This window comes from Phyllostomus discolor, chromosome 14 (genome assembly GCF_004126475.2).
Source record: "Phyllostomus discolor isolate MPI-MPIP mPhyDis1 chromosome 14, mPhyDis1.pri.v3, whole genome shotgun sequence".
Lineage (NCBI taxonomy): Eukaryota > Metazoa > Chordata > Mammalia > Chiroptera > Phyllostomidae > Phyllostomus > Phyllostomus discolor.
Window position 1 is genome coordinate 47,663,110 of NC_040916.2, and position 20,557 is coordinate 47,683,666.

Here is a 20,557-nt window from a genome sequence, read left to right on the forward strand (position 1 = left end):
AGAATGACTTGTTAAAATCCTTTCTATCATCCCCTGACAATCCCCCCTCAAAGGCCCATGAAACTAGGTTCTTTTTTTTTTTGGGGGGGGGGAAGGTGAGGTAGGGGAAATCCCTTGCATAAGAAAGCTTGACACTAAATTTTGTTATATAGGTATATTGTATATATGTTGATGCAATAAGAGGAAAAAAAACAGTGCAAATACAATTACAATTCATAATAATACTTGGTTTCAATGCCCCCGGGGAACGGCCCCATTCCTCGGCTACCTCCCAACCCCCAGCACTTCCCCACAGTATCAACCTAACGCTGGGGGCTAGGGAGGGTGGGCAGGTTAGAACAGGGAGTGGGCTCTGCCAAGGCAGTGCTGGTGACCCAGAGGGGATACTCCAGGGTGGGGAGGCAAGGCACAAATGAGGGGTGGGTGGTGGGGGAGGTGGCATCTCTAAGGAGGGATAGGGTTGGAGCAGCTGCCAGTCTCAGTGTGCTGGGCCCGGCCCACTCCCCTACCCACCCTCCACAGCCCTGCCTCCCAACCCCCACCCCTTCCCCAGAAACCCTTTTGCACGGATCATACACAAACGGGCACATTACAAAATGACATAACACGGTTTCACAATATCCATGGCTAGGGCTTTTTTTTTTCTCTTTTTCAGTTTTTTTTTCTACACAATGTACAATTCCTTTTAAATGGATCAAGAAATAGCTTATATACACGAATGAGTCCTTGTTATAACATCTCCGCAGCAAATATCATAAGCTAATGAAGGTCTTGTTGGAGGGGAACGGACCTAGGACTGGGGATGGGGTGGGTATTGAGAAGGGTTATGCCTTCTGGAGGAGTGGAGAGAAAAGGGGATGGTTGGGGGAAAGGAACAAACGTAAAATATCAAGAAGCATCTTTACAAAGCAGTTCTATAGCTAATTCTTTTTAAAGGGGAAAGGAAAGGTAACCAAAGCAGGAACACATTTATCTCTGTCTTAAAAAAAAATGTCTACCATCCACACATCCAAAAATGTGGAAAAAAAATACTTATTCCAAGGATGGAGGAAAGGAAGTTCAGATGCTGTGGTCAAGTAATAAAAATAAAAAATAAAAATAAAAAAAAGAGAGACAAATAAGGACCTCTGTCCCTCAGCTTTACCCAAGCCTCATCACTCATCCACCCGTTTCAAGCTTCTAGGGAATAAGCCACTGTCCATAAACTACTTTGAGAGTCTCTGGAGATGGAGAAAGCCAGGCAGAACTAGTGGGATCCTCACTATATGACCCTGAGCTTCAGAGCTCTAGAGGGTAAAGGATAACTCTGAACAGAGAATCTGTCCTATCTTTAAAGCATGAGGTTTAGTGTCTATGGGGCCCAAGGCCTGGGGATGGACAGCAACAACAGGCTTGGAGGGATACAAAGCAATCAGTGATGAAAAAGTAAAGAAATGAGGAAGACAGGAGGACAGGGAAAAGGGAGGGAGGGAAGGAGGTGGAAGGCTAATACTTTACCATGATTAGGGAAACCTCACCCCCATCACTAATCCCTGGGAAGGGTATGAAAATGGGGAGAGTAAGAAATTAAACCTCAGTGATTGAGCCAAGGGTCACGGAGCTATACTAGTTAATAAGCAGCCTCTATGTAATTGACCCTGAGGGGATAAAAACAGGGAAGACTCCACCCTCCCCCCCGCCCCCCACTGCCTCAGCACCTTGGCAGGCACCCAACTACAGGCTTTTCTTCCCCATCATTCCCCCTTCTCTACACATCTTACTCCCAAACCCCATTCAAAGGTGGTCTGGCTCCCAGGGAAGGGGCTCAGCTCAGGGCAGGGACAGCCCCCAGCCAAACGATATTGCACATTCTCTGTTCCTTACTTTTAATCTCAACTGACAAACTTGGGCACATCATACCTCTTGAGTGCCTCTGAGCTGGGGGAGGGGAGACAACAGACATGGCACTTCATCATGGGTGGGGGGAGAGGAAGAGGCTAAACAGACATGCCACAAGGCAAGATGACTTGTAGGGAAATATATTTTTAAAAAAAGCTTCCAATTTCATGGAAGAGAGAAAAGCAAAACCAAACGATTTATCCAGTGCTTTCAAAGCACAGAGGGCAAAGAAAAGATGTAAGAATATATCTTTTTATATATATATATATATAATTTTAAAATAATCCCACACCCAGTTCCATTACTCCCCCCCACCACCACTTACAGTCAGGGGTACCACATTCCCCAGAAAAATACTCGAAATGACCCCATCACTACCTGTTACTAGTGTCTAGCTTCCAGATCATTTCACCATTGGGGGAGCCCAGACACAGGCTGTATCTCTGCTCCTTTATTAAGTGCTCAATGAATTGTGGGAAGGGAGGAAAGACAAAAGCCAGGAAGGCCTATAGGGCCAGTATAATCACCCACAGTGGCTCTGGGGTATGGAGAATAGAGGCCAGAGTGGGGAGAACTGAGCCTGATTCTAGCTCCTTCTCCCATCCCGTCCCCAAACTTCGGGGAAGATGTGCGGTTTGTGTGTGTGTTAATTTTAAAAGTGCCTTCTTACTCTTAAAAAATAAATTTTAAGAAATAAAAGTGGGGGAACTTCCCCAGGTGGCTTTCAAGGGCAAAATGTTAAAGTCCTCTTCACATCTCGGTGCTGAGTATATCCCTTCCTCGCACTGTGGTAGCATCCAGAGCTGGAGAGGCAGATGGGTGTATACCATGAGAGCAGAAACCCCACCTTTACAGGACTTCCCTTACCTCAAAAACAGCCTGGTCCCCTCCCCCTCCCCCATGGTACAGGCAAATGGGATGCTAATCTCCCCAATTCCCAGAACAGCAACATTGCACGATTCAATTCATTCTCTACATTAGTAGCGCTTAAGAGAGAAAAGGGGAAAAAAAGCAAAATTAATCAAACTTGGGAATGGGGGAGGAGGGGTGGCAACAAATACTTTTCTAGTAGAGGCGCGAAACTGGTCTGGACACCAGGGGTCTGGTTCTGAGCAGCTGGCTCTGCAGTTAGTGCAGCAGGGTCGCAGCAGGGCTCCGATCTGAGCAGGCGCCCTTGCCCTTGCCTCCTGGCACTCAGGGTGGAAAGAGAGCCGAACGTGAGCCTCCGTTTTCAGGAGGGAAAGCCCTTCTTCCTTCCTCTAAGTCTATTTCCTCCCTTTGTCATTTTACTCATTCATGCCCATTCCAGCTCTAGGGTTCCCAGCCAACTCAGGCAGGGAACTGCCATCCCTCTATAGTACAAATGAGGCTGTGGTTACCAGGGGCAGATCAGGATTTTTTAAAAAAAAGTAGGGGTGGGGAAAATGTTTTATGAAGAAAGTAAGATGAAATAATTATTTTGGGCTAGTTGGCCTGGAATACACTTTCATGTTTCCACTGGGGTCAGGAGACCAATCTTATTCCCCCCGCATCCAGACGGCCAGGAACTGGCCTCAGTCCCCTTTGGCTCAACATTATGCTCATCATCATGCCCCTTTCTCCTCCTCCTCCTCTACGAGTCCATTCCAGGGTGGTTAAGTTTTAAAGCTTCTCCCTCTAGGCTCTTTCCCCTCATTCACAGGAGCCCAACTTCACTACCGAACACTGCCTCCCAGACTGCCCAGCGCAGAGACTCCACAGTGGGTGTGCTGTTTCTCCTCGTCTGATGCCGCCGGTCCCCCTTCCCCCTCCCCGGTTAAGTGCATAAAACTTCTGCTCTAACACTCCTAGTCATGTCCTACCTGGCAGCTGGGACCCTACTGCAATGCTCCTATCATTTAATTGAATGTCATTTGTGTTTATATATATATAAAAGAAAAAGAACAAAGAAAGAATAAGAAAATATTGGGAGAAAATAAAAAGGTTTAACCGTCCACTGAACCAGGGAGGACACACAACATCATTAATAATAATAATTACAGCATAAAAACAAACTTTAGAAACACTTGTCAGAGGGCTTAGATTTCTCCCCAGGACCTCATTCTGACCTCTACCAGAGGCGAAGATCCACCTCACTGTTAAAACTGAAGAGAAGAGACAGAGCGGCAGAAGAACAGATTGCAGCAGTGTGAAACAAAGGGGAGGTAGTGGGGCAGGGCATACATTTTCTTGTTGATTTCTATTTTTTGTCTTCTGTTTTTCTGTTTTGTTTTCCGTGTATGGTAGGCACCAGTACAGGCACTGCATGCGACGGAAGTTGGGGCCAACGGGGAGGAGAGGGGTAAAGGATTCAAGGGTGGGGCAGTACAAGTGGAACAGGCGTTATTTCTGTCCACTGATGGACTGCGATATAGACCGGGGAGGGATCATATCTAAAAGGTATTCCCGCTGTCGGTCTGCCAAACTGGGGGCTTTGTGTCCTCCGATGCCAGTGTTCAAGTATGCAATGTTGACACCTACACCCAAGAGACAAAATTGGAGAACAGGTATTAAAAAAGGAAATGACGCCTTCTTCTGCTACACTTGGGGCTACAGAGTTGGAAATGGAGAGAAAGTATCAGAAGTTGCCTACTTCTGTCTAGACTCAGTTAAGCTTTATTTCAGTACCAACTACTCCTCTGCTCTCAAGCTTTAGGGAAAGAGGTTTTCCTGAAACTTCAATTCTATCAGGAACAACAAACACGGTGTCTTGATGATGTAGAAGAGTCAAAAAAACAAACAAAAAACAGTTGTGAGAAGAAAAGAACCAAGAAGAAAGGGATGAAATCACTGAATCTGCCTTGGTTTTGGGGCTGCTGACTATGGAGAGGCATCCCTGGATCATTCAACCAGGATCAGGACAGCTGATCCTGTTGTTGTAGTAGCCCAAAGGGGTCAATAACCATATGCCCACCAAGGGTGCATGAGACATGAAATTTCCAATGGCAGAGATTGTGCCATTTTTACCACCAAGACCCTCCTGCACTGTGCCTGGCATGTAATACGAATTTAGCAAACATCTGCTGAGTAATGAAAGAGTGAATGAAATAGGACCTAAAGAAAGAGCAGAAAACAAAAGAAAGAACAATTCATTTAAAGAAGCTGCTAAAGAATTGTGTACTAACTAGTCAATCCCTGAGAAAAGTTCTCAGATGAACCCTTCTTACCTGGCATACCAAGGAGGCCACCTGGCACAGACAGCTGAGGTGCCTGTGCAAAGTTGGAGAGCATGGAACGGGCAGATGTGGGTATGCCGCGCTGGAGGCTGCTTTGGGGCTGTGGAGCCTGCAATGATGAGGAGACAGTTCAACCCAACTCTGCCATGATGGAAGGTTTAGGGGAGAGGAAGGTAGGAATATACGAGTGCAGGATTATAGTATGATTTTCCACAGAAGGTAAACAAGTTGGGATAAATGGCTGACAAACCCTTGAGAGAAATCCTTACCTGCCGAAGTGTATGATGTCTCATTATGGTCTCTTGTTTACTGACACTGGATACAGCTGGAGCCGTAGTGGGGGAGAGTGCTGCCTGCTGCTGTAATCGCTGTTCAATTTCCTGTTGGGAGTCACCAGGTCAAGTTGGGCGGGGCAGTACCCAATTTCCTAACCAGAAAACCTAGAGGTCTTCTTATCTTTAATGTTGCTAACTAGTCAGAGGGATATGGAAAAGGCAGAAGAGTTTGTGGGGGTAGGTGTATTAACATCTCTGGGTCCAAGTAGCAAGATGCTTCACTGATTAAGCGGTCCCTTTCTCCAAAAAAGCTGACTCTCAGAAGTTAACTGGAGAGACCTGGGTAGTGGCAATGAGCTGACTGATACAATTAAGGCTGGTGAGTTACTGAGGGGTTCTTTTTGGCTCCTGTCTCCCCATTTTCCAGAAGGTCCATGATGCTACCCAAAGGGGTCTGACGGGTGGTGGGGTGGAAAGCAGGATAGAGGAAAAGAATCTGAGCTTCTCCACACAGCCTCCCCTCTTCAAGAGAGACTCACTGTATTAATGCTACAGGAGGTGTTCACACACTCTAGTACCACCAATCTTCATTAAGCCACTTTATAATGTACCCTTTCATTGTCATCTCATTATTAAATACAAACTGCAGATAATAACTTCTCTCAAAGAGATATCTAATACAAATACAAATCCCTCCCATCAAAATCCATCTGTCTGAGGAGGAAATGAAGTCAAGAATAAACAGGGAAAGCCAAGAGTCTCAAGCTTTCTGCCCCTTTTCCCTTAACCTCAGCTGTTATGTAACACTTACTAGTATAACTCTTACCCAGTCAGAAATAATCAAATGGAAACAGGAAAGACAGAATGATAAGTGGGAAAAAAGAGAACCCAGGCCTCCAGGTTCTAGAAATGCAGATCCAGAAAACTAGTCACCAAGACTGTGGGGATCACAGAGACAGCTCCTCTAAACTAGACGTAACTATCTTTTGGGAAAACTCAATCTGGGCAAGCAGCTGGTGAAAAGTCAGAATTCTTACCTGTTCCTGCTGTAGGGCTTTAACAAATGCATTTTTCAGCCTGTTGGTGTGTTCAGCTTTTAGAGCCTTCTTCTGGTTGGAGGTCATACATTGTTCACATAGAATCTTACCATTCTTCTCTTGCTTCCAGTGAGGGGTGAAATCTGTGCGGCACTGGGCACAAACAAAGGGTTCGACCCGCAGAAGTGAGGCACAGCTTTTGCCTAGATGCCAACAAGAAGAATAATCAGTGGTTTCACATTTCCTCCCTATCTACTGTTTCTTTTCACCAAATGAATCTTTCTCCAGGAGTTTGTTCTTCTGAATTAAGAAAGAGACTCTACCAAAAAAAATACTCTATAGTTTATAAAATACTTTTATTTCCTTTGATTGTAACACTACTTCAGTGAATTCAGATACCACCATCCCCATTTGCAAAGGAGAAAATGGAGTCCAGGAAACACAGCTCCTAAGTGACAAAGGTGGCACAAGAACCTAAGTCACTATTTCCTATTATATTACAATGATTTAAAAAAACCCCATCAATTCAGACTCAAAGGACTCTGGCTAACTCAGCCAATACTTTTGCTTCTTAGCATCTCTCTCTCTTTCTCAGGTTTGCGGGACTGTGCCTAACCCCCTGAGCCACACCAGTCAGGACACTTCTTAGCATCTCCTTACCTCAGACTGCATTTATCTTTGTCACATAGTTTGTAAGTTTTAGTTATCAGTGTTTACATTTTCACTTTGTGATCTATTTCTAGCCAATACTGAGCCCTTTAGGCACTTTACTATTAGGTATTCACCTAAGTCCATATGTTTAAAAATTCAGGCTTACTAATAACTTCTGTTTGTGTAGACTTCACAGTGTTAATACTTTATAATCTGGTTCAATGTTAGTTTACAAGCTTTTATGTAGTCATGGTTATCTACATCAGTATGCCTACTTTCTTAACTATAAACACTCACATGGCAGGTACTGAATATAATAATGTAGCACAATACCCCATAAATACTGACATAAAAAAATAAGTGTTCTAATTTTGGCCGGGTAGCTCAGTTGGTTAGAGTGTCATCCTGATATACCAAGGTTGCAGGTTCAATTCACAATCAGGGCACAAACAAGAATCAACCAATGAATGCATAAGTAAGTGGAACAATAAATCGATATTCCCCCCCCTCTAAAAATAAATAAATTAAAAAAATAGTAAGTTTCCCAGTCATCAAATTATACATGAATCATGTTAGGCACCATTTAAAAGAACTAAACACTACACTGCAAAAAATACACAAGAGACAAAATGCACAATATATACTAAGAGGTTACTTAATATTACATAATACCCTGTGACACTCTGCTTATGTCAACCAGGCTTGGTAACCTCTTGCTTCAATAAAAAGATTGACCAGATAAAAAACAGTCTTACCTTGGCTGTCGATAACACTCTGTACGACTTCTTCCAAGCCTACCATGTAGATGAACTCACTATTGGCTGCGCTAGGCAGAAAGTGAAGCAAGGGAGCAGGAGGTTTAGGAGGTGGAATCTCCAGGAGTGTCTTTTCCAGCTGTTTGCGAAGAGCCAATTTGGCTGCAGCCTGTGAGTTGGCAGCATCAGTCATGGCGCTGGGGCTAGGAAGTGGTGAGGACACTCGGTTCACGGTCCCTGGCTGGATATGAGAGGCAAGGTTCATATAGATGGCAGAGGATGTTGTGCGCTGACAGGGAACAGAAGAACTTGACTGCTGAAACAGATCGAGTACAGGGGTCAGTGATGGTATGTGGGAAAAAGGGCCAATTCTTGCTTTTGTGGCAGATAACACTATTTGATCTTAGTCTGGACTACTTAGCTTCCCCAAAACTCCGGAAAAGATAGGAGGTATCCAACTTCTTCACTGAAAAAGAACTGCAGCACAGAGGAAAGGAGAATGATAGTGGCTATGAGCTAAAACTGCTAAGGGAAAACAAATTAAAGATGCTTTCTGTCACACATCCTTGTCCTTCTCATTCCTTAGATCCCTCCATCTTTCTTCTGGGCATATTTAGCTTATTGGTGCTGTGCTGTAAACCTCCCTTTCCCATGTCTACTTTCGTATAATTCTTCGATGCTTCTGCTTTTGGGATAGTTGTCCAAGTTCTACCAAAACTATCCTTGTTGTCCTTGTTTCTCTATGTCCAAAAACATAAAATCTATGGTTCTTTCAACTGAGAAAGCAACCAAAAGATTTCTGTGTTTTCACATTAGGACTTTCTCTTACCGGTTGGTAATTGATGGTGGGATTCATATTGGGTGTTGTGGTGCGTACTAGGCCAGGCTTAGGTGGGCCCCGCTGGCCCTGTAGCTGGGCTGGGTTTGGTGCAATAACACGCTGAGACATCAACATGTGTGGGAGGGTAGTATTGGTCGCTGAACGGATGACACTATGACCCTGAAAGGGAAGACAAGAACTAGTCATAGGTGGTAAAATGCTAAAGAGAATACATTGCCTTTAACACACAGCTGAGTAGAAATACAGAAACATAGTCAGACTTAGTAATTGTGCCTAATGACCCTATGAGATAAGTCCGCCATCACTGTAAACCTGAATAGTGGCTAGGAATTTACTGCCCCTTTTTGTGTGTGTGTGGGGGGGGGGGGGGGGGGGGGTGGTGTAAGCTATCCAACCCTATATGACAAAGGACTAAACTGAAAACATTCTCTAAAGGAAAAACACAGTGGAAAAATGAACATTATCCATCCTCTACTGCAGGCTAAATCAGGCCACAAAGGACCAAGAGAACTGTCTGTAGGAATAACACCTTTGTCATGGCTGGGCTCTTTTATAATTTTCACAGAAATCCTGAAACAGAGAGAGGATAAACACAAGGCCCTCTGACAGTAAGATCCCTCTATGGACTGCATACCTGTAATGTTCTCAAATTCTGAGGTTCAACTCCTTGGGCCCCGGGCCGGGAGGGAAGCTTAGAGAGGCCCTGCTGTCCTACATGGGCAGGAGATGGCTGAACAATAGATGCTGCATTCTGTACAACTGGAGTCTGGGAAAACAGAAAATGAAACAGTTGGAAAAGACTAAAGAGATAGAAATTAGGTATACTTCTAAACTTTTAAAGTTCTTTGTTAATGTGAAACTTCCACTGACCAAGAGGAAAAATGAAAATAAATAAATAAATAAATAAAAACAAAAATTTTCTTGATTAAGGCCTAACATAAAAAACACTATTTCTAGAGACTAAAAACCACGGAAAAAGAGAACAAGCCACACAGCTTAACCTACCTGGAGTAGCCCATTCTCAAACCAGCTTTTCTTTCCTTTCCCCACCCTTTTTCTAGGGCACATTACCTTCTGCACCACATTCTCTTTCTGTAGCTGACTCTGTCTCAGTTTCTTTAACAGCACCAGTCGAGCTTCTTCCAATCGCAGCTCATCCCTCAGCTGCTTGATGAGTTGCTGCCGTTCCTCAATGCCTTTCCCCTAAAAAACCATGGAGACTGTCAGCTCTGCAAGATGATACTTTCGTTTAGGTCTGAAACCCTCATCTTGGGTTGATGTGTTGATGCAGAAGTGTTGATGGGACTGTTATCTTTGTGTCATTGGGCTCTGGCACCGTGCCTGGTATTCAGTAGATACTGTAAGTCCTAACGTAACATCGTCAGTAGGGTCTCGAAAACTATGACTTTAAGCAAAATGATGTTTAATGGAACCAATTTTGCCATAGGCTGATATAAACAAGAGTTTAGTTCTTACAGCATATTTCTGGTCACAAAAACATTACCAAAGTTTTAAATAAAGACCAAAACACTTCTAATATTAAACATGAAAATAAATGTAAGCTCTATATATATTTAAGAAAGAGTAATAAAAACAAATAAGGTAATTATTTTCCAACTCACTTATTTCAATTCAGGGTTGGCAGTGGCCAGAACCTATCCTGGGAGCTGACCCTACACAGGATACCTTTCCATTGGAGGGCACACTCAAACCCACACCCACACACCACTCAGACTGACAAATGAGTCACACCATTTAACCTAATGTGCCCATCTTTGGGATGTGGGAGGAAACCAGAGTACCCAGAGAAAACCTACACAGACATGGGGAGGATAAGCAAATTCCACACAGACATTGGCCCAGGCTGGGAAGTCATTTTTTTTTCCTTCTCATCAACACTGTAAGGTAATGTCATTGAATGAAATGACGTCATTCAAGGACTTGCTGTACTCCAAAATACTTACAGAATCAAAGGAGAGACCACATAAAATGCTGATCAACCATATTACTGGCAAAATATAAGAATGGCCAAAGGGAGACACTATTTTCCTTTAAAATAATGTTCCTAAATCTTTTAAAGCCATATTTCCTCTAGACATTCATAAAAATTTAGGAAACCCTCCATATTTTGAGACCCATGATAGAGTACAGAAGGTATCCTTTCAGACAAGAGTTTATTTTATATGACTTAAATTATGAAGTTTTGCTTTAGTTTTCCAAAGATAAACTCTATTGAATATGCTATTTCAAACTGTCTTCTCCACTTGATTCTAACAGTGCCCTCCAAAAGTCCCCCTGAGGTTAATAATTATTTGTAATGTGTCAATGGGTAGGTACTTAGATCTAAAAAGTAAACCATAAAAAAAACAGAACTGGGACTCTTACAGAATTAAATAGAAGTAGTAAGAAAAATCTTTCTCTTTTTCTGTCTCTCTCTCTTTTTTTTTTTACCTTAAACATCTCTAGGTTGGCTGCTTTGAGTCTTTCTTCCATTCGGGAGCTGGAACGAGGACTGGAAGCCTCATTATCAGATAAAACAATGATGTCTGGGGAGGGAGTTAGCCTTCCTCGGTCTGGCTCACTAAACAACACAATAGAAAAAAATTAAGGTATGTCCCAACAGGGAAGGTTCATAGAAAAGTTTAAGAAACTTCTTTTCTACACCCAACTAAGAAACCCAAAGAACTTAGGTCTGTCCCAATTTACCCAGGGAAGACAGAGAACGCAAGTCTTAGAATAAAGAAGACACTAAAATGTGAGTGATGATAAAACCTCTACAGAGGTACTTCTTCTGTCTAAACTCTTCATAGAGGATGCAGAAACAAAGACAATGGGTTTAGAAATGGAAAGGAGTGCTCATTTCATACTGATTAAATAAAAATCCCAAACGGTTTTCCTGTTCCTCGATCTCCTTTGGGCTGTCTCATTAGTTACAGAGGGGCAAGAAGAAAATGGTTAGCTTGACACGGGAAGAAGAGCAAAGGCAGTAAAGCCTAGTTGCCCACTCTAGGTACAGCTGATACACTGTTAAGGAGGCAACTCATTACACCAATAACAACATGGTCCTGGCTCTCTGAGGATTTATAAGAAAGGAGGTTATATTACAATTCCATGATAGTCTGTCCTGTCAGGAGTTAAGGCAAAAGAAGGTACTGTTCTCATTGGCTTGAGGGAATGGACAATGCCAAGTACAATGTCTACAGCCTTCTGGAGGACTGCAACTTCAGATGTAAATATAAATGGAACTTGCATCTACTTGCCAGAGTTATACTTAGCATCCTTTCTCAGAAAGAAACCATCTAGAAATGACTTTCAAATCTAAATCTTCCACATTGGTTTCCTTAGAGTCTATTTATTAAACAACTCTAGTTTTCGTCTTCGTGGGGTTAGCCTTAAAAAAAATCATACTTGTTTCTCTAAGATAATGAAAAATGGCACTCACTGCTTACTTAAGACCTGGGTAACAAGAATCCTGGAAATTCTAACTGACCAGGTTTCCAAGTCAATATAGATCTTCTTCCTCTCCTCTACTTTCTCAACTCAAAGTATCTTCCCAGACCCTATTTCCCTGAGTTCTTCACTGTACTTCGGAGTACACAGGTCTAAAGCAATGTGTTCTTAGGTCTTTTTAAACATGTAACTCAAAGTCTTAACACCCACAGATCTTTAGTCCTAAGAGCCTGTGTACCATTTCTTGGGGCTTCTGACTCAGCAGCTATTGGCACAAGTGCCCCCTCCCCTTTAAAAATTCTTCACTGGAGGACACCTTTTCACTGCTTTTAGACAAAAGGAAGAGGGAGAAACATCAATGTGAGAGAGAAACATCAATTGGTTGTCTCCCCTATGCACGCACACCAGGGATCAAACTTACAGTGATCGAACCAGGGAACCTTACAACCTTTCAGTCATAGGATGACAGTCCAACCAACTGAGCCACACTGGCCAGGGCACACATGTGCCTTTTAAACTAGGAACCCTGGAAGGTTGTATAGGCATTCAATTTCTCTACATGGTAAAACCGAGTTACAAAATCAACCAAATTTAGCTCAGGAAATAGAATTAGGGGACAGAATAAGAAAAGTATCTTGGGAACTATTAAATTCTCCTGCATTACTCTATAACCACTGGCCACAGACATAGCAAGCCGAGAATGTGGGGTTATAGAAAAAGAAGCCAATAAAGGAAATAAAGAAACTTTTATTCTCTAACCCCAAGTTCCTAAAGTAATGGTCAGGCCTAAATAAAGTGAATTCATTTTTCTGGTGACTTTATTTATCATTTCTATATTCTTTTGTCTTTCCACCATCCCTAACACTTACATGGGTGAACAATTTTGAGCTCTGGTAGATTTCTACTCCTACTTGATTCCCACTTCTACTTGATTCCCCAATGTTTACATCAACAGTGAGCTCTTTCCATTTTGGTCCTTGCTGGATACATATACCACAGATTATTTCCAAGTTACGGAATTCTTCCTTGCTCAAATGAGTGCCACCTACCAACTGCTTAGGGATTGTCCAGCAACAAGACAGGCAGAGACATTCCTGGATGGAGATTTTACAATTGAGTGGCATCTATTAGGGAGCTGTATCTGAGAACCCTAAATGATATATTTTTTTTCTTTTTTTACCTATCCTCATTTTAGGGCATTTTTTCATTGTTTTTTAGAGAGAGAGGAAGGGAGAGGAAGCATTGATGCAAGAGAGAAGCATCAATCAGCTGCATAACGGCAGGTGTCTGTACTGCAGATCACCAGGATGGGGGATCATTCATGTCTGAACCAGGGACCCAGGCATGTGCCCTGACCAGCAATCAAACCTGCAACAGTGGCTATGAAACAACGCTCCAACCAATTGAGCCAGGGCTCTAAATGGTATTTCATTCCCAGATATAATCAGACCCACATTAGTAAGACAGCACAGGTAAGACAAAACTCAAGTCAGATTTCATTCCTCAAGTTTTTAATGAATTTTTGACCTGAAATTCTGGCTTCATTTATTAAATTCTCCAGAGGCAAAAATTCATATATATGATTTACAGTATTTTGTGCTCTTAAGTATAAAACACTACCTGTTAGAGAGACATTATAAAAGCTAGACTTGCTGCTGACATCACTTTGACTCAGACTGGCAGATTCCCAGAAGCTATAAAATGTCTAATCCTTAAGGCCACAGTAATAAAAATGAAACAAAAGAACCAAACTGTCATATAAACTGGAATTATAAACCAGAAGCAGCACTGGTTTCATATTTACCTTATTTCATAGTAAATATAATTTGCCCAAATGATTAAAAAGATACTCAGGCAATTATGATATGGCTATGATATCAAGAGCACTTCTTTCTGCTTTTAAATTCTCTCCTTTTATCTCTATCAACTAAACCAATGTTGTTACTGAGCACTCTATTAATCTTATTCATTCTTATAAAATCTTGGGACTAAGTGGAAATAGCTGTCAGTATATCTGGTGAATGGGAAAAAGCCATTGTCCAATAGGGCCTTATTTTTCCATCAGAATGGGGCTCTAGATGGTTTACATCAAGCCTCTTGCTCTGGGGACCATTAGAAAAGAATCCCAGTTTCTAGAGGATTGTTTCAAAAGGCCATCCCTCTAAAGTAAAATTAAAAGCAATAGTAGGGTTTTCAGGGTAGCTTGACTTTTTAACATAGAATTTATCTATGATATTTTATAATTCCAACAGCATTAATGAGATCTTACCAAAACGTGTAATAATATTCCTATGAAAAATACATTTTCAGCTCCAATTTGGGATGTGAGAAACCCACCTAACATTTTTCCTCTTCTTCCTCCCCAGTGAAATAGAATTAGTCACTAGCTCCAAAAGAGTGAGTGATTATGGGTCAAGTGGGTTACTCAGGTACACGATCTCATTCATCCACTTTCTTTTCCCCCCAAAAGATCTAAGGATTAACCTACTTTCAAAACATTCTGCTAACACTACCTATAGCTCCCAAGAATTTTTTCCTCTTCCAGGGCCACTAGGGAACTTATTTGAAATTTCTAAGGGTTTTTAATGTTATACTAAGAATAATGTTCCCTCATTGGGCATTTATTTTAAAAAGATAATCCTGCCCTGGCTGGCATAGCTCAGTGGGTTGAGCATAGGCTGCGAACCAAAGTGTTGCAGGTTTGATTCCCAGTCAGGGTGCATGCCTGGGTTGCAGGCCATGCCCCCCAGCAACTGCACACTGATGTCTGTCTGTCTGTCTCTCTCTCTCTCTCCCCCCCCCCACCCACTAAAAAAATAAAAAAATAAATACAAAAAAAAAAAAAAAAAAAAAAAGATAATCCTGGGAAAATACTAGTAAATAAATGTTAAAAGGAGGAGGAAGAAACTCAGATAAGGTTATGACCATTCCTCCTTTCTTCTTCTTTCTCCGTCAGTCCAGTTTAAAGATCTTGCTTTGGATCAGTTCTAGGACAAAGTCAGAAGGTCAGCTGAAAGGCAACTGAATACTGAAGAGTAATTCTCATGCCTATCAGCTGTTTCTGAACCATAACAAACTGAATGTTCTTAAAACTAGAGTTTTTCTATACTATGATTCAATGTCAAGGTAGGCTCTACCCTCAGCCACTTCTAGGCAACTCTTAGTATGTGCTCCACAGTTTCAAGGTACTCACTTGACAGACACCAGGAAAAAAAAAATCCTGTGAAAATGTTTGCTTGTGTTGTGTTGTGTGTGTGAAAGAGCACAAGCATGAGTGTGCAGGTACAAGTGAATGTATATACATATGTTGGGGAAAGGGGCACAAATGAAACAAAAACGTAGAGAATTACCACATGACGATAATTTCCTTGCTGACACAAGAAAAGCTGGGCCCGTATTTTTTTTGATGTTATAAAAGCTGGGGCCCTGGCTGATGTGGCTCAGTGGACTGAGTGCTGCCCAGCAAACCCAAGGGTCACGGGTTTGATTCCCAATCTGGCATGCCTGGGTCATGGGCTGGGTCCCCAGTAAGGGATGCCTTGAGAGACAATCACACATTGATGTTTCTCTTCCTCTCTTTCTCTCTCCCTTCCCCTCTATAAAAACAAATAAATAAAATCTAAAGAAAAAAAAAAAGCAAGCACAATTGGTAGGTACAAAAAATAAAGCTGGGACTCCATAATAAACAGATCCTAAAACTCCTGGAATGATCTGAAGAAAGACTTTTTTCCTCCTAAAATAGCCATAAGATTAGAATAAAAGTGTATTATTAACTCACTCTTAATTGGAATGTCAGTACTACAGTGCCTCCTTTATCCAGAAATGGCCACTTTATTTTAAGGTAAGAACTATTGTTCTCTGTATGCTAAGCAAATTTTTGAGGCACCTGGTTTCATTTGGAAATGAGAAGAATTCAGGGTCAAGCCATATGGCACAGATCTGTCTTCTTTTAAGAAACTTAGGATGAAAAATCCCTCCTCTCATTAAAATTCATTCCATTTTCACGGGCTTCGTTTATGAGAAGACCCTATCCCTGGAGGCAGCTGAATCAAGCCATACCTCCGTCTAGCACTCATATCCACAGGCTCATCATTGATGTTTTCTTTGCCTGGCCTTCCAGCAGTCCTGTTGTCTCCATGAGGCCTGAGATTCCCGTTGAGTTTCTCTTCAAAGCCCTTGACACCACTGCCATCCTGTTTGGTGGGTAACTCATGTGGCATTTCAAGATTTGCCAAATCCTTTCGTTTGAGTAGTGCTAACATTTTCAGACGTTCCATGGCCTCATGCCCCTCCATTTTGAGTCGCTTGGCCAGGACATCATCTCGCTCATCTGCTGGGTCCAAGCTCCGCTTCAACAGATTCAAGCGAAGAGCATCTTCTGTCATTCTATCCATCCTATGGAAAGAATAATACAAGTGAGATCAGAATAAAGTCCCTTAAATAATCCGTAAGGAAAGAGGGTAGGTAGTAAAGGTATTAAGAAGAATCATAGATATGGACATGGAGGCTCAAAGTTAACTCGGCTAGCCTACCCTGTATCTTTCTTCCTAGAGACTAAAGAAACTATAAGTACTCTCCAGTCAATTAGGTACTTCCTGTATAGATGCCGGAAACCCAATACTACACTCACCTGGATAGTCCACTGAGAGTCTACATCTCTCAAAAAAGAAACATTCCTTTATGACTGGCTTTTGTGCATGCATGCTCAAAGTAAGATGCTTTGGTTTTAACTCTCATACCAAATTTGTCTCCTGGAAAAAGACTTATGAATGGGAAGTTCCTCCGGTCATGCATGCCATTATCTTAAACTGGCCTATCTTATAAATGAAGAAATAAGAAAAAGATGAATTAGAGAAAGAACATCTAACAGGAAGCCTGAGTTGCCTGAATGTAGCAAGGATCAGAAGGGTGCATTGTTAATTTGCCCTCAATTCAACAGATAATGGATTCAGTACCTTAAGATACCTGGCTTTGCTTAATGGACTCAGGTGCTAAAGCTGATAACAGGTAATATTTTCTTTACTCATACAGCAAAATTATTAAAGACAAGCTAATTATCATTTCCCCCTTTCACTTTGATTTTTTACACTAACAACATCTAAATGCAGAATTTCTCCAACACTTTTAAATCCAGGGCTGTTTTGGTAAGAAGTAGCTGAGGCACCAGAAAGAAAATTTTTGAGTCACAGAAACACAGGTTCAATCTGCTAACTTATTTTTACAAGATAAAATATTTAGTAAGTTACTTTACCTCCCAAGTCTCAATTTCATCTGTAAAAGTGGGCACTTAGGTGCTAAACAAAATTTAATTTATATACCCTTGAGCTATGACTTTCATACCTAAGGTATGAGGTTAAGCACAATAATTCATAGACTCAAGCAATAGGATAGCAAAGGCTACCAATGTTAATTGGTGCTCTTGCAAAATAATTTTTTTAAAAAAGCATGTATGTGTGCTTGAGGCATCTTTCTTCCTGTAGTGTACAGTAAAATAATAGCTATTCAATTCTTTTCTGGTTATAATGAAGAAAAATAACCAACAAAATAATGTCCAATAAAAGGAAATGGATCTTTTGAACACCAGAGAAAAGTCAGAACCCTGAGCTCTAAATTTAAATGTTTCTCAATTCTCTTTTTTTAAAGAACAGCTTTACTGAGATATAATTCACATATCATATAATTCACTGATTTAAAGTGTATAATTCAATGGTTTTTAATATATTCACAGAGTTGTAAAACTATCACCGAATTTAGAATATTTCATCATCTCTAGCTTTTAATGGGTATAAAAAATCCATACCCACTAGTAGTCATTTTCCTCACCCCCACCCCCATCTCTAGTCCCCACTAATTTACTTTCTGTTTCTTTGCCTATTCAGAACTTTTTATATAAATGAAGCCATATGTGATCTTTTGTGACTGGCTTCTTCCACTTAGCTTTATGTTTTTAAAGGTTTATTCATATTATAGCATATATTATGACTTCACATCTTTTTAAGGCTGAATGATATTCCATTGTATGGACATAATCACATTTTGTTTATTCATTTATCAACTGATGAATATTTTTTCCCCCTTCTTGCTATTATGAATAATACTGCTATGAACTTTTGTGTACAGATTTTTGTGTGAACATTTGTTTTCAATTCTCCTGGGGATATACCTAGAAGCAGAATCACTGTGTCCTATGTAATTCTCTGTTTAACATTTTGAGGGACTCCTTTCCAAAGTAGTTGCACCGTTTTCTATTAAAACTAGCAGTGTAGGAGGGTTCCAATTTCTCCATATTCTCTTAGTCCTCTGTTAACAGCATCAGATATGAGCTATCATAGCATATATGAGGGGGGGAACCCAAAATACAAAATTTATAAAAATTGTATATTCTTACATGGTTTAAAAAAACACTTTATTTATTTTTAGAGAGGGGGAAGGGAGGGAGAAAGAGAGGAAGAGAACATCAATGTGTGGTTGCCTCTCACACGCCCCCTACTGGGGGCACAATTTGGCTCACTATCCAGGCATGTCCCCTGACTGGGAATTGAACCGGTGACCCTTTAACTTGTAGTCCAGTGCTCAATCCACTGAGCCGCACCAGCCAGGTATTCTTACATGTTTTAACTTCAGTCACCTTCAGAGTACTTTCCATTTGATACAATACACCAATCTAGACATTTTTTCCACTGTTCACAACAGTTTCTGAACTTGTCAATTCTGATGCCTTTTAGTGCTTCTGCTGGTTTTTGTTTCACCTCTTCCATACAGGCAACATGTTTCCCTTTAAGAACTTTTTTCATGGGGAAAACAAAAAAAAGTTGCTGGGGGCGGGGGATGAAGATCAGGTGAACAGGGAGAGTGGGGCACCAAGGTGGTGCTGTTTTGGTCAAAAACTGCTGAACACTCAGCATGGGTGTGGGCAGGTGCGCTCATAAATGACCCATCATGAAATAGGCAAACACACTGAAAGAGTCTTCAAAAAAAAAAAAAAAAATTCAGTGAAACCTAACACAGCCTCTCACAACAATGCCAACTGGTACACTGATACAGATGGGTTCCCAGAACAATCACCTAGCAGCCGAAGCCTGTACTACAAGGAGCCAGCCCTCCAGAAGATGATTCCACTTTTTTTGGGGTCCCCCCCTTGTATAATCATCATTTAGCTACAGGTCCCCCAAACATTTATCCTTTTGACAATGTGTTATTTCTGAAGTGGTTTACCTCTGAAAAATGGCCCCTGATGGAGCTGCAAAGTTGAATGCTATATAGAACATAAAAAATTAAGCCCTAATTCCACAGTAACAACGTCTTAGGTAACTTGATCAAGACCTCATGTTGAGAGTATAATTGCAAATACCACAAGGAGTTGCAAAGGGTGGGAAAAGTGTGTCATTCAACTGATTATACAACTAGATGCAAAAAGATCTTTAGAGAAGTACACAGCAAGATATACAAATATAAGTTCAATACAATACAGTGTTTCAAATTTTGAGATAAATTATATTCACAAGCACTGAAAGTATATGATGAAACTCAGTAACCTAAAGCTGAATGGAGTTTGGGATGCCATCATCATCCTGGCTTCTTCAACTGACAGTTATACAAACAGGTAAAAGCAGTTCAAATAATTCCTCTGCATTATACTCTAAGGACACAAACAGATACATCAGAAGTTGGGAGAAACCAGAACCAGATATCTGAATACCTAAGGTACTTTTTCACAGTAGGTGTCCTGAGAACTCTGACCGAACTTTCCTTGCCCACTCTCTTTGTTAAAAAATTAAGGTAACATTGGTTTACAACATTATATAAGTTTTAGGTGTAAACATTATAATTTAACATTTTACAGATGTCAGTGTGCTCACTACCAAATGTCTAGTTTTCACAAGTCCCAATGCAATTGACCCCTTTTACCCATTTTTACCCTTCCTTCTGGTAACCCACTAAGCTGTTGTCTGCATCTATGAGTTTGTTTTTATTTCATTTATTTGTTTTGTTTTGTTTTATGTTTCACATGAGTGCGATCATATGGGTTGTTTTCCACTTAACATAATACTCTCAAGGCCCATCCATGTTGCAAATTCCTTGCCTACTCTTGACTTTACTGTCTATAAGCCCCAATTTCATGTACCTACAGCCATGCATGTCTCAAAATCCAAGGAAACATGAATGAATCTTGAAAACATTATACTAAGGACAAATATTTTATGGTTCCACTTATATGAGGTACCTAGAATAGGCAAATTCACAAGAGACAGAAAATAGAACAGAGGCTACCAGTGGCTGGAGTTGGAGAGAACGGGAGTAAGGAGTTGTTATTCAATGGGAACAGTCTCTGGGATGAAGAAAAAGTTCTTAAAATAGATAATGGTTATGGTTGCACAACACTGTGAATGTACTTAAAAGCTGCTGAATTATACACTTAAAAATAGTTAAAATGATAAATTTTACATTATGTATATTTGCTACAATAAATTTGTTT

At 41.0% G+C, this 20,557-nt stretch overlaps 1 protein-coding gene across 3 annotated transcripts in view; it reads right to left on the reverse strand.

The window, feature by feature from the left end:
• Positions 1 to 20,557, reverse strand: part of GATAD2B (GATA zinc finger domain containing 2B) — a 90,563-nt gene continuing 70,006 nt past the window's right edge. For 2 of the 3 annotated variants that reach the window (XM_028503244.2, XM_036015337.1), the window contains 10 exons: positions 16,141 to 16,476; positions 11,083 to 11,212; positions 9,703 to 9,834; positions 9,266 to 9,397; positions 8,620 to 8,790; positions 7,791 to 8,106; positions 6,385 to 6,587; positions 5,342 to 5,452; positions 5,064 to 5,181; positions 1 to 4,373 (listed from right to left, as the gene is read on the reverse strand). In XM_028503244.2, the coding sequence (XP_028359045.1) occupies positions 4,240 to 4,373; positions 5,064 to 5,181; positions 5,342 to 5,452; positions 6,385 to 6,587; positions 7,791 to 8,106; positions 8,620 to 8,790; positions 9,266 to 9,397; positions 9,703 to 9,834; positions 11,083 to 11,212; positions 16,141 to 16,475 (1,782 nt within the window). In that variant the 5' untranslated portion in view covers position 16,476 and the 3' untranslated portion in view covers positions 1 to 4,239. The remainder of the gene's footprint in view (positions 4,374 to 5,063; positions 5,182 to 5,341; positions 5,453 to 6,384; positions 6,588 to 7,790; positions 8,107 to 8,619; positions 8,791 to 9,265; positions 9,398 to 9,702; positions 9,835 to 11,082; positions 11,213 to 16,140; positions 16,477 to 20,557) is intronic. The other variant, XM_028503245.2, reaches the window with a different exon arrangement.